Source organism: Armigeres subalbatus, chromosome 3 (genome assembly GCF_024139115.2).
Source record: "Armigeres subalbatus isolate Guangzhou_Male chromosome 3, GZ_Asu_2, whole genome shotgun sequence".
Classification (NCBI taxonomy): Eukaryota; Metazoa; Arthropoda; class Insecta; order Diptera; family Culicidae; genus Armigeres; species Armigeres subalbatus.
The window spans coordinates 11464941-11475930 of NC_085141.1; the positions used below are offsets into that span (position 1 = coordinate 11464941).

The window sequence follows — 10990 nt, forward strand, 5'->3', positions numbered from 1 at the left end:
GTAGGTTCTCCCGATGGTATTTCATAGCAAAATATTTACATTGTGCTGAAGTAATGCAAAAACGGCTGAAGGGTCCACTATTGGTTGGGGGTCCACTATTGGGCACTTTACCCTAGTTTCGACCGGTTTCGACTGCAATATTTTTTCGCGTGTAGATCCCATAAAGCGTCTGTGCAACAAACGACCGACTAATTTGCCGACGATTTTGGAAAAAAAAAGTTTGACAGTAAAGTGAATCGGTGATTCAGTTCGCATTCTCAATATTTTTCATTATAAATAATAAATGGTCTCTGATCCTAAAAACAGTTTGATAGCGTCATATAAATTGCATAGGTGGAAAAGTGGAAAACTGAGGAATAATTTTGGAAGCCGAAGCAACGTATAACAAATTTCCGGGCGATTTTCTGACATGGGTAAGCTGCAATGCCACAGTGCAATTTTAAATTTGGGAAAGTTCATTGATAATAATTCAAGACAAAATTTTCAAAACGACTTATCTGCTTTTGTAAACATAGGTTCAAACGTCGATTTGACGAATCTGATAGCACTCCCACGCAAACCAACACCATCAACAGGTAGCTGAAGGTTTCTGCTGCCTGTTGGTGGTGTTGATTTGCGTGGGGGTGCTATCATATTCGTCAAATCGATGTTTGAATCGTTGCTTACAAAAGCAGATAGGTCGTTTTAAAAATTTTGCCTTGAATTGTTATTTACATGCATTTAATGGGTCGCGTTTACTCTGGCCCTTACTGTACTGTAAATGAATGTATGTTTCCAAAACACCTCCGAAAAAACACAATTTTTTATAGTATGTCCGTATTCTTTTGACGTCGTTTGAGATCTGTTGCCTCTAGTTGTGTTTCAAATACATCGACGAGTGAGCAACAGAAAAACCGTTCATATCCAGATTGTACGTCTTTGGGACCAGCGTGATGGTTTGGTTTCGGGTTATTGTATAATAAATTGATGGATGGTGCACCTCAGCAGCACCAAGCAGCACGAATTCCCAAGTAACAATTTTCATGCCTGTTAGATTTATTTAATTTTTATAGCGGATTTATGAAAGCAATCACCATTGAGATTCTCACGTCCGAATGTGTGAGTGGCGATAAAAGGAAAACAAACACTCCTAGATGGTGCTACTCAGCAAAGTTTGGGTAAAAATGAGTAAATTTCCATATATTTTTTGACTCCTTCGCAACCATTGTGATGACTCGATCAATTTTGAGGTTATGAGCAGAAGGAAAACAAACATGTATTTACACATGCCGAATTGCACATCAGTGTGCGAGCGTTAAACGTCACTCATCTCTATGGCTAGTTGCTCAGATTTATTGGCGATCTTATTGCTATCAATAAACCTCTAATAAATCTGTTCGAAAAGCTTCAAACGTCAAATGCCGACTGGTCTTGTTAGCAGCTCTACGGTTGTAACAAAGAGCATAATAAGTCCAATTTTCAAAGCTTGATCAAAGCCATAATTTTGGGTCGTAATGTGGTCAAATAAATAACCCCAATAAGAATATTTACATTGCAAAGGGTTTATAACGGTGTTTAATAAGAGCAACATTTTTCTGATCGAAATCTATGATGGCCATATTGGAAATGGAGAGCCATCTTCAAGGCAGTGAAATTTATCACTGGAATGTATGATTAGACGGTATTTTCGCCGCAAAAGACACGTTTTTGATAAAGGATATAAAAAACAAACATATTTGGGTGTAATATTAATTAATTTAGTGAAGAGTTACGTTATTGATGTTATAATAATTTTAAATTCATTGCCCAAAGCTATATTATTCTGCGGGCGCGTAGTGCTTAATCTCATTTTTGCACTAGCTTTCACCATGAAATCGAGCGCGCACCTCATTTCCATGAAAGTACATTGGAAAAAAACTTTGAAAAAGTATTATTTTGCAAGGGGATGCTACTGTCATAATTTTGCCTACTTAACATCGAAACAACATGACGTCATTTGTTTATATTTTCATATTCGATAAACATTAGAGCCATATAAACAAGATTTAAGCAAAACATAGTGTTTTAAAGCAAGTCTTAGAATCTAAAGTGATTCTAAATTATTAAATGCATCATGCATTACGAACTACAGACATTTCCTCTTAGAAAATCGTGGCTTACACGCAGGTAAGTGTATATTTCACTTTCGAACATGATTCGTGCTCAACATCCTTTAATTCATTCATTGCAGGATCCGGCAAAACCGGACAGCCCACCCGTTGTTGCAAATTGGTGTTCGGTACGGATTATTTGGATTTGCCAGAATACAGAAATATGCTCGGAAAGCTTATACAGGACAGTGATTTTGTGTTTGTCAAAAAGAAGCCGAATTTTATACTCATGGCACTTTTCTCGCTGAGGGAAACTTTCTATAGCGCAACGTAGCGAGTTTTATACGCTTGTTTAGTGTGAAAGTTTGTTCGAATAATGTAAATCATAGTTTGAGAATGTATTTAAATGAATGTGAAACTTGTTTATTTGTGGAAAATAAAAATATCTTTATGGTTACGTAGCTTAAGAATTACAGTTGCTCATCTACTAAATATTCAATTTGAAATAACTCTGATATACTTAGTTCGTCCATGTTAATCAACGACAAAGGGATGAGTGGCTGGTAACTTGAGTTAAAACCTCACTCCCAATAACTGTGAAGTGATTAATAAATTATGGAATATACCTCTTCTCTCCTCAAAGCATTTACGGCATTCGATTAGTTTTGTCCGCTATTGCCGATCATTTTTCTTTAACTATTGCCTTCTTCTGTACTGCTATCACCTATCACAGCCATTGCTTTCGCAACTTCCTCCCGAAACCAAATGAATTAATGCATGGCCGTTATGCTACGAGATGGCATTGTCACAATTCAATAGAGATTTTTTTAATTACTCTGGAATTCAAAACAAAACAATTCACAGAATCTCCGAAGTGTTCATTCGTACTAACTGATGTCAAAATCATTCAAGAAGGATAAAAAATAACGAAATAATTGCAACTTTCGGTCGAGAAACAATTATTTATCGGAAATACGTAGATTTGAATAACGATCCGCTTACCCTAATAAACATTTTTTAGGGTAAACGTAACAAAAAGTGGGTACCAAAATCCGAAGTACCAAAACACATGTGAGGAAGATGGGTTATCTATGGGATTTGACAGCTGTGTCGCCCCTCTGTTATTTTGTAATCATCCTCATCATGATTTTCATCAACACTTTAGTTTGTTATTATTTGTTTGCAAGATTTTGTTTCTCTTTTTTCAAAGCAAATTTTTGACAGCTGCCGCAGCCAAATTCCCTTTTTAGCGGGCGGCTTGAAACGGATTTTTATATACTCTTATAAGAGGTTTATAGTGGTAATCTAGAGAGGGCCATTTGGACATATCTTACTCTTATAGTGGTCATCAGAAGGTAATCATGTAGTAATGGGTTTTATTGTCAGTTCTTGTAATTCGATCTTGAAAACCATTTCTAGAGCGGAATAAAACTTGAAATGTTACTTGGGATTAGTGCCAATATTTCTCAAATTCATAAACCGAACGTACGTCACTATAAATCACTAAATTTATTTAGAAAAATCAGATAAAAGATATTAAAACTGCGATCAAGAAACTGCTGGAGCCCTATGCTACTAGCTTTATAGGAATTCACCGTTACAAAAAATACCATGTCTTGTCGGCGGTATGTCAGTTGTCCTTTCGAATACAGAAGGAAAACAGCAACAATAGTAGAACTACGAAAATGCTGAAGACCACATCTAGAGTAGAGTGGGGCAAGAGTACGCACTTAGTTTTCAATCGATCATGTGGCCCTTATGAAGCAAGCTTCTGCATATCAAATCAGTGTCGATGATTCATATACTCTTCCTTTATGTTACCCAGTGGAAAAAATATTGAATTTATTGAGATTCGTTTTAGTAGAACCCTTATTGCAAGACAAGTGAAAAACGCACTCTTACCCCACCGGTGGGGTAAAAGTGCGCATCGGGTGGGGTAAGAGTACGCATTTATCCAATCATGTGCTTTAAGTATATATTAACACAAATAAGAGTTAATAACATTTAATTGATGTTTAATGAGCATATATGAGGGAATGTTCAAAGATTACGTAACTCTTAAAGGGGGAGGGGGTCCTAAAAATGTGCACTATCATACGAAAAACCATTGTTTTTTATATATTCAAAAAACTACAGAGGTAAAAATATATATCATGTTTCGCGTGGCGTATACAAAGGCATTTTCCTTAAAGAAAGTCTACCAATCACGTAACGTAAAATTTGGCTATTTCATCACCCCTCCCCCCCTATCTTACACTATTTGTATGAATCCTCTAATAATTATATGGATCGTCACACATCTCACAACCCCTCCTAGCTGAACGTTGCGTAATTTATGAATGTTTCTTTTGATTAAATGAAATTATCATTTAGATGAAATTGTGTTTTCGTACTATGTTTAGGTGTACAACAAGTCCTAATACAATTTCATTATTTCGCTTCAGTGCTTTGTTCGCTAAGTCCTTTCTAACACCGAATTACTTCAACTAATCCTAAAAACTTGTGATAATTTCGAATTCTGTCCCTTTTTTCTTAGTTGTGGATCTTTACGCTTTGGAAGAAATCTTATTTCGGCCGGAGATACGGGTTTGACATCAGAACTTGAAGATTCATATGCGTACTCTTGCCCCACCGGTTCCTGCGTACTTTTACCCCACAGTCCCAAAAATTATTCAAGTAATGGTTTTGACTTCTTGGAAAACCAACCGGATTGGTGTTCTGTACCATAAAGTACTCTATACAATAGGTTATCGAAATGGTATAATGTTCACCTGATTGAACGTATATATGGTAATGAAATACTAGTTGCGGAAATCCAATTATTTTTAGCAAAATGACCAAAAAGTTATCTAGCTCCATATCTCCCTTGTTGTTTATTCAAATCGTTTACAATTACACATGATAATAGTTGGCCATAATACCTGTCAAACTGATGCAATGCTGCTAGTTTATCTTTTTTTATTACTTCAAAAAATCGAAAACGTACTCTTACCCCACGCGCACTCTTGCCCCACTCTACTCTAGATATGGTCTGAAGCACTGGAACAAGAAACTGGAATATTGTTGGCTTTGGTACACGAAAACATGCCTCCAGCATGCCAAAACTGCATCCTGTGGCAAGGTAGGCAAGAACTACCTCTAATTTGAGTTTTACAGGGATTGCTTCACGGAACGTAGTATCATTCTTGGTTAAGTATGGTTTTACCAAAATAAGCAATTCATCAAACTTTTCCGGGCTCATGCGAAGGAAATTTCGGAAGGATTTTGGGTCCTCCTCTCGAGTTTCGGAAAGTAATGTTGTGCTAAACCCATACATCTTCCGGCGTGTAATCCATGGTCGCACCCACACTAATCTTTTTGACCGCTTCCGTTTCTTTTGAGCTGGCTCAGCACTTTTTAAAATTTCTATTTCCACCAAATCACAAACGATACCAAACGCAGTTGAAAATTTTTCCTCACAGGATGACATTTTGCGTAATACTGTTTCCCTATTTTGCGATTTTGTGTCATTAGCTTCATATACTGTCCGCTAGTTTATTAGCATCATGTAAACAGAATTAGCAACCAATTGGCCGTACACCAATTAATTAGCAGCTAGTTCTAGCTCATATGTAAACGGGCCGCAATGTTATCTCCTCATAAGGATCGAGTATACTGGCAGCAAAAAGTGCGGTGCGTCGTTTCCCAAAGGGAGCGCTGCGTGTAATTTTGGGCAAATGCGTTAATACCTATCCAGTTTTCCGCGAGCGGTAATGGCCGCCAGCTTGCCTGCGGGTTAGTCTCTGATTTGACGTTTCTGGAGGTCAACTGCACCCACCGCTCCGAACATTCTGACCAATGTTGCATATAAGAAGGTGCTGATTCAGTGAATTCAAGCCTTCTTATATACCACATTGAGAAAAATGCTGGAATGGTGGGTGCAGTTGACCTCCAGAAACGTCAAATCAGAGACTAACCCGCAGGCAAGCTGGCGGCCATTACCGCTCGCGGAAAACTGGATTCACCAAAGGTTGCGTTTACATTTCCCAAACTCGTTTAAATATTAACGCATTTGCCCAAAAGTACACGCGGCGCTTCCTACGGGAAACAACGCACCGCGCTTTTTGCTGCCCGTATACTCGATTCTTATGGGAAGATAACATTGCGGCGTTTCCTAGGGTGCGGTTGTTCCTTTCAAATGTGAAACGCCGCGTGGAATCAGTGCAAACAACAGCCGCGCGGTGTATCGTATTGACAGCACACTACAATACCAACGACCGGTGCGAGTTCGTGTCATGATAGAGGTTGCTATTTTGGCTTTATTTATACGCACTGGTGGGGATCGTCTTGGTGTAAGGTGGGTGAAACGAGGTCGTTGAATTTGCACAAGTACTGTCATTAACGTCAATTTGTTATCAGAGCGGTAAACATAAAATCAGCTGTTTTTATTTTTATTCCGATTTTGGAAGTTGTACCTACTGAGCAGTTATGTAGTTTTTACACTCTTTTCTAGATCAAAAGTCGCAATTTAAAGGTAAAAACAAATCTTTTGAAGTTGAAGATTCTCAATAAAATATTCTAATTGCTTCCAGGTAACAATGGCAATGAAAAATGAGAAACTGGGCCGTTTGCTGCTGTATTGCTGTCGGGTTAGATTCAGGAAATATCCATCGTTCTACTTTCCGGTTTATTGCTTCCTCCAATCGCTACAAAAACTGAGCCAGGAGATTCGCTTACGAAGTGCCACTTTCCGGGTGGTTCCGGTGCCAAACCTTCTTTTCGAGCAGTATCAGCAAGCCCAACTTGTACACTCGGAACATACGTTGTTCGTTTGCCGGACAGTTTTCAACCAGTATGTTGTGGAACGGGAAATCAACTGGATAAATTTGGTGATACGGGCAAGCTACGATGGAGGACGGAAGAATGAGGATGGCGAGCAGCTGGTTTCTATTATTCTGAATCGACAGAATGTGTCTGTGCTGTTCCAGATATGCCCCCTGGAAGGTATAGCTCCGAATGTGATTCTAGTGAAGGAGAACCTATTGCACGGATTGGTAGACCGGTACAAACTGGGGGAGAAAGGATTCTGCGGAAAGATGATGCGGGTATCCGAGCAACAGAATTTGCCGTTGGTAGCGACGAAAGCGAACATTTTCTTATTCAATACGCCTTATGATTTATCTTCAGATGTAGTGGACTTCATCATGAGTAGATACTTTGAAACACCCCGGCTGTTGTACAGAAATTCAATTTATCAGATAACGTTGAATGAAAAGTTTTTGGGAAATACTTTTTACACAAAAAATTTCGCCACTTTTGCACATTTGAGATCTCTGTATTTCAAATGTCTGAACCTTGAATCGGCGGAAAATAGTTTTGAGCTGCATGGAATTGTGTGTAAAAATCTGACTAATCTGCATCAGACAACGACTTATAATAACTTTGTTCCTCCACAAAGATTAGACGATTTGTCGTATGTTCCAGTGTGTCCATTTGGATTACAGAAGTATCGTGATGAGTTGAGCACTTCCTTGACAGCTTACCTTAAACAGGACAATAACTCGCTTATTGAAAATCAAATTTATCCCATCTTTATGCTACAAGGTGAACGTGGCATAGGCAAATCGACAGTGCTTAGATCAGTTGCACAATCGCTAGGCATCCAGATTTTCCATGGCGACTGCAGCGATATTATGACCTCAATTTCTTCACAAACTGAGACGAAGCTTATTTCTGCACTCAACAAATCCAAGATTTGCGAGCCTCTGATAATCGCTTTACACAATTTTGAAATATTCGGCATAGACAACGAAGGTCATGAAGATCTACGGATTTTGACAACATTTCAAGCCGAGTTACATTCACTTTTTAGCAGAAAGTATTCCCATCCGGTAATAGTTATTGCCTTGTCCAACGAAAAAGATTCATTCAAGCCAAAACTGACGAGTATGTTCCTCGATGTGATTAAATTTCTTCCTCCATCAACAACCGAAAGGCTTCAGCTTCTTAGGTGGATATCTGCCAAGGAGGCCGCTCGTATCACATCAACTCAGCTAGCAAAAATTGCCGAACAAACGCAGGGATTTATCTTCGGTGATCTCAAACTACTCTATTCGAAAGCTTTGCAAGCATCCTCGGAAAGCAATAAACTCAATATCGTTCATTTTGAGAAAAGTTTGGAAGAAATGCAGTCATCGTTCTCAGACAGTTTGGGTGCCCCAAAGGTACCCAAAGTTCTCTGGTCCGAAATTGGAGGTTTGGCTAAACTGAAAACGGAAATCCAGAACAGTATAGGACTCCCACTGCGACATAAGAAACTGATGGGGAAAAATATGCGACGATCGGGTATTCTTTTGTATGGCCCTCCGGGTACGGGTAAAACGCTTATTGCCAAGGCCGTTGCCACGGAATGCAACCTGAGTTTTCTGTCGGTGCAGGGACCGGAACTGCTGAATATGTACGTCGGCCAAAGCGAGCAGAATGTACGTGAAGTCTTCGCGCGAGCGCGATCGGCCGCACCTTGTGTCCTCTTTTTGGATGAACTGGACTCGTTAGCACCTAATCGAGGAGTTTCCGGCGACTCTGGTGGTGTGATGGATCGAGTCGTTTCACAGATGCTGAGCGAAATGGATGGCATCTCGAAAGGGTGAGCCTCAAGGAAATTTGCTGCTAATGGTACAAAAACGAAACATAATTCTAATTCAATTTCAGCTCCGATCACAGCCAGCAAATATTCATTCTGGCTGCAACGAACCGACCGGATTTGATTGATCCGGCCTTGTTGCGACCAGGTCGGTTTGACAAGCTACTCTATGTAGGGCCCAGCACCTCGGTGGAGGACAAGGAAAGTGTACTGCAAGCAATAACAAGCAAATTCTATCTGGCCAAGGGACTCACGCTGCGGAAGATTGCTGAAGGCCTCAAGCAGGATATGACTGGAGCGGATTTGTACTCGATATGCTCGAACGCATGGCTGAGCGCTGTACGGAAAGCAATCAAAGCGGTCAAAGGTAAGTTATACTGTTCTAAATATGCGTCACAAAATGTTTACAAAAAATATGGATTTCGTTTAAGAACCGATCGGTGAAGATGTGCTCAACCCGGATGATGTTGTGGTACACGAAAGTGACTTTAAAACGGCCATTAAGAAATTTATCCCTTCAATCAGTCCTACGGATATGGAGTATTTTAACCAGTTAAGGAATAACTTTAGCGCTTAGTTGTTGGTTGGTAGGATATTTTTTTCTTTTAATTCGGGTATGATTGTTGATGGCGTGGAATATATATTTTATAGATCGTTGATTGTGATTTTAATTGATATCAATACCACTTTCCTCTCTTTATAAGACATATACTGCCGTGAATCGCCATAAATGCCATAAAACAAAAACATTTTAATTTAACTTTTAAATATGGATCTATAAAATAGCTCATAATGTGTATGCCAAGGGTATGAAATAACTCTTTATTCAATTTTGAGTCATTAAAGTAAAAGCCTATTTTCCTGGCAATCAAAAAATGTCGGGGTAAAATGGGTTAATATTGTTTTAATTCACAATAATAAATTACACACAGATAGATCCTTCTCCTCGGATATGTGATCTTAATGCGATGGGTGGGTTTATGCTCAAAGATTGAATCCAAAAGAGAATGAAGAAGTCTTTCACTTATCATTCTGGGGTGGCATTGCATATCTCGACTCGAAATGAGCAAACCAAGCAAACTATTTGTTTTTCTTCTTTATTAAAGAGGCATTCAGCCCTTGGCTGGTTCTCTTCTGGAAAAGGAGAGAGAAAAAAAGGAGGGGCCAGAAGGGCTCAACGTTCACAGTCAGTCACTGTCATTTTTGTTGAGTTGGCAACCGATCATGTTTCTAATAGCAACTTAATTGTTAGAAACGCAATATGCCATGATTAATCAAATTTTCATTTCTGTTAATCCTACCTAATCTTCCTTTCAATAAAGACGTGTTAACGCATAGCTCTGCCTATTTTATTAGGTTATGGGCCCGTTTTTTTTTAAATAAGTAATACACGATAGAATGGGAGAAGAAAAGCTGTGGCTGTTCGATGGAAGCAATTTCGGTAACTGGAAGTTCCGAATAGAAGTTTTGATGGAGGACACGAATCTGCTGGACTGTCTGGAGAATGCCATTGAGGACGAGGAAGCTCCCAAAAAAAAAACAGCGGCTGTCAAGGCGGAGAAAACGCAAAAACTCGACGAGCGCAAGGCTAGAGACCGGAAGTGCAAAAACTTACTAATTCATCGAATAGCAGAGGATCAACGCACTTGTCTACCTGTAATATCACCTCACGACGCGAAACTAAATCTGACAACTCCTCCCTCTTCCACAATCCAGATCAAAGTGAACGAGTCACAGTCAAGAATCCTCAGATTAAATGTAAGATTGTCCTAATTCTTAGCCTTCGGTTTTGACCTCACGAAGTGCCTAGGTCACATATCCCCCTCCTAGCGATCGAAGTGCAGGAAGCAATTAATCCATTCGGATCGCAGCCTATACTTTGCCTGCCGATCTTTCCCGAAAATTATTAAAGAGGCTTTGTTGGGATTTTCCCCAGGTGGATGATCACTAGCCGACTCCGTGACGTAATCACGCACTATTACTATTTACAATAACTGTTAATAAAACTACTTTCTATATTTCAATTATTAAATAATACAAAATATATACAAAACTGTAACGGACCGAATGGCCGTTACATGGACTGCGGCGTTTCGGGGACTGTGAGATGAGTACGCGATTGCTGTCATCAGACATAGTAGCAGCGGGAGCGATGGAATCAGCCTGATTCATCAGCCTCCTGATCAAAGGAGGGATGGGTATCAAACCATCTTAAGAACCTTCTCCGGCCCAAAAAACCTCTGCAAACAAATTTTCACGCCGATCGGTTCAGTAGTTTCGGAGTCTATAAGGTTCAGAC

At 39.5% G+C, this 10990-nt stretch overlaps 1 protein-coding gene across 2 annotated transcripts; it reads left to right on the plus strand.

Moving 5' to 3' along the window:
• Positions 1–262: 262 nt before the first annotated feature.
• On the plus strand, positions 263–9348 carry LOC134225156 (uncharacterized). Of its 2 annotated transcripts, none has more exons than XM_062704998.1 (4): positions 263–413; positions 6641–8694; positions 8760–9058; positions 9123–9348. In XM_062704998.1, exons 2-4 carry the CDS (start codon positions 6647–6649, stop codon positions 9266–9268), a joined length of 2493 nt encoding a protein of 830 aa, XP_062560982.1. In that variant the 5' UTR covers positions 263–413; positions 6641–6646; the 3' UTR covers positions 9269–9348. The 2 variants fall into 2 exon arrangements, with proteins under 2 accessions (XP_062560982.1, XP_062560981.1); XM_062704997.1 differs by lacking the exon at positions 263–413 and adding an exon at positions 6427–6582.
• The last annotated feature ends 1642 nt before the right edge of the window (positions 9349–10990 follow it).

What these genes read in the sequence shown, in the direction of transcription:
- LOC134225156 (XM_062704998.1), top strand. Translation starts at nt 6,647, where the DNA reads ATGGCAATGAAAAATGAGAAACTGGGCCGTTTGCTGCTGTATTGCTGT. An exon ending in ATGGATGGCATCTCGAAAGG is followed by an intron (nt 8,695 to 8,759) that starts GTGAGCCTCAAG and finishes ATTCAATTTCAG; the next exon opens with CTCCGATCACAGCCAGCAAA. An exon ending in AGCAATCAAAGCGGTCAAAG is followed by an intron (nt 9,059 to 9,122) that starts GTAAGTTATACT and finishes ATTTCGTTTAAG; the next exon opens with AACCGATCGGTGAAGATGTG.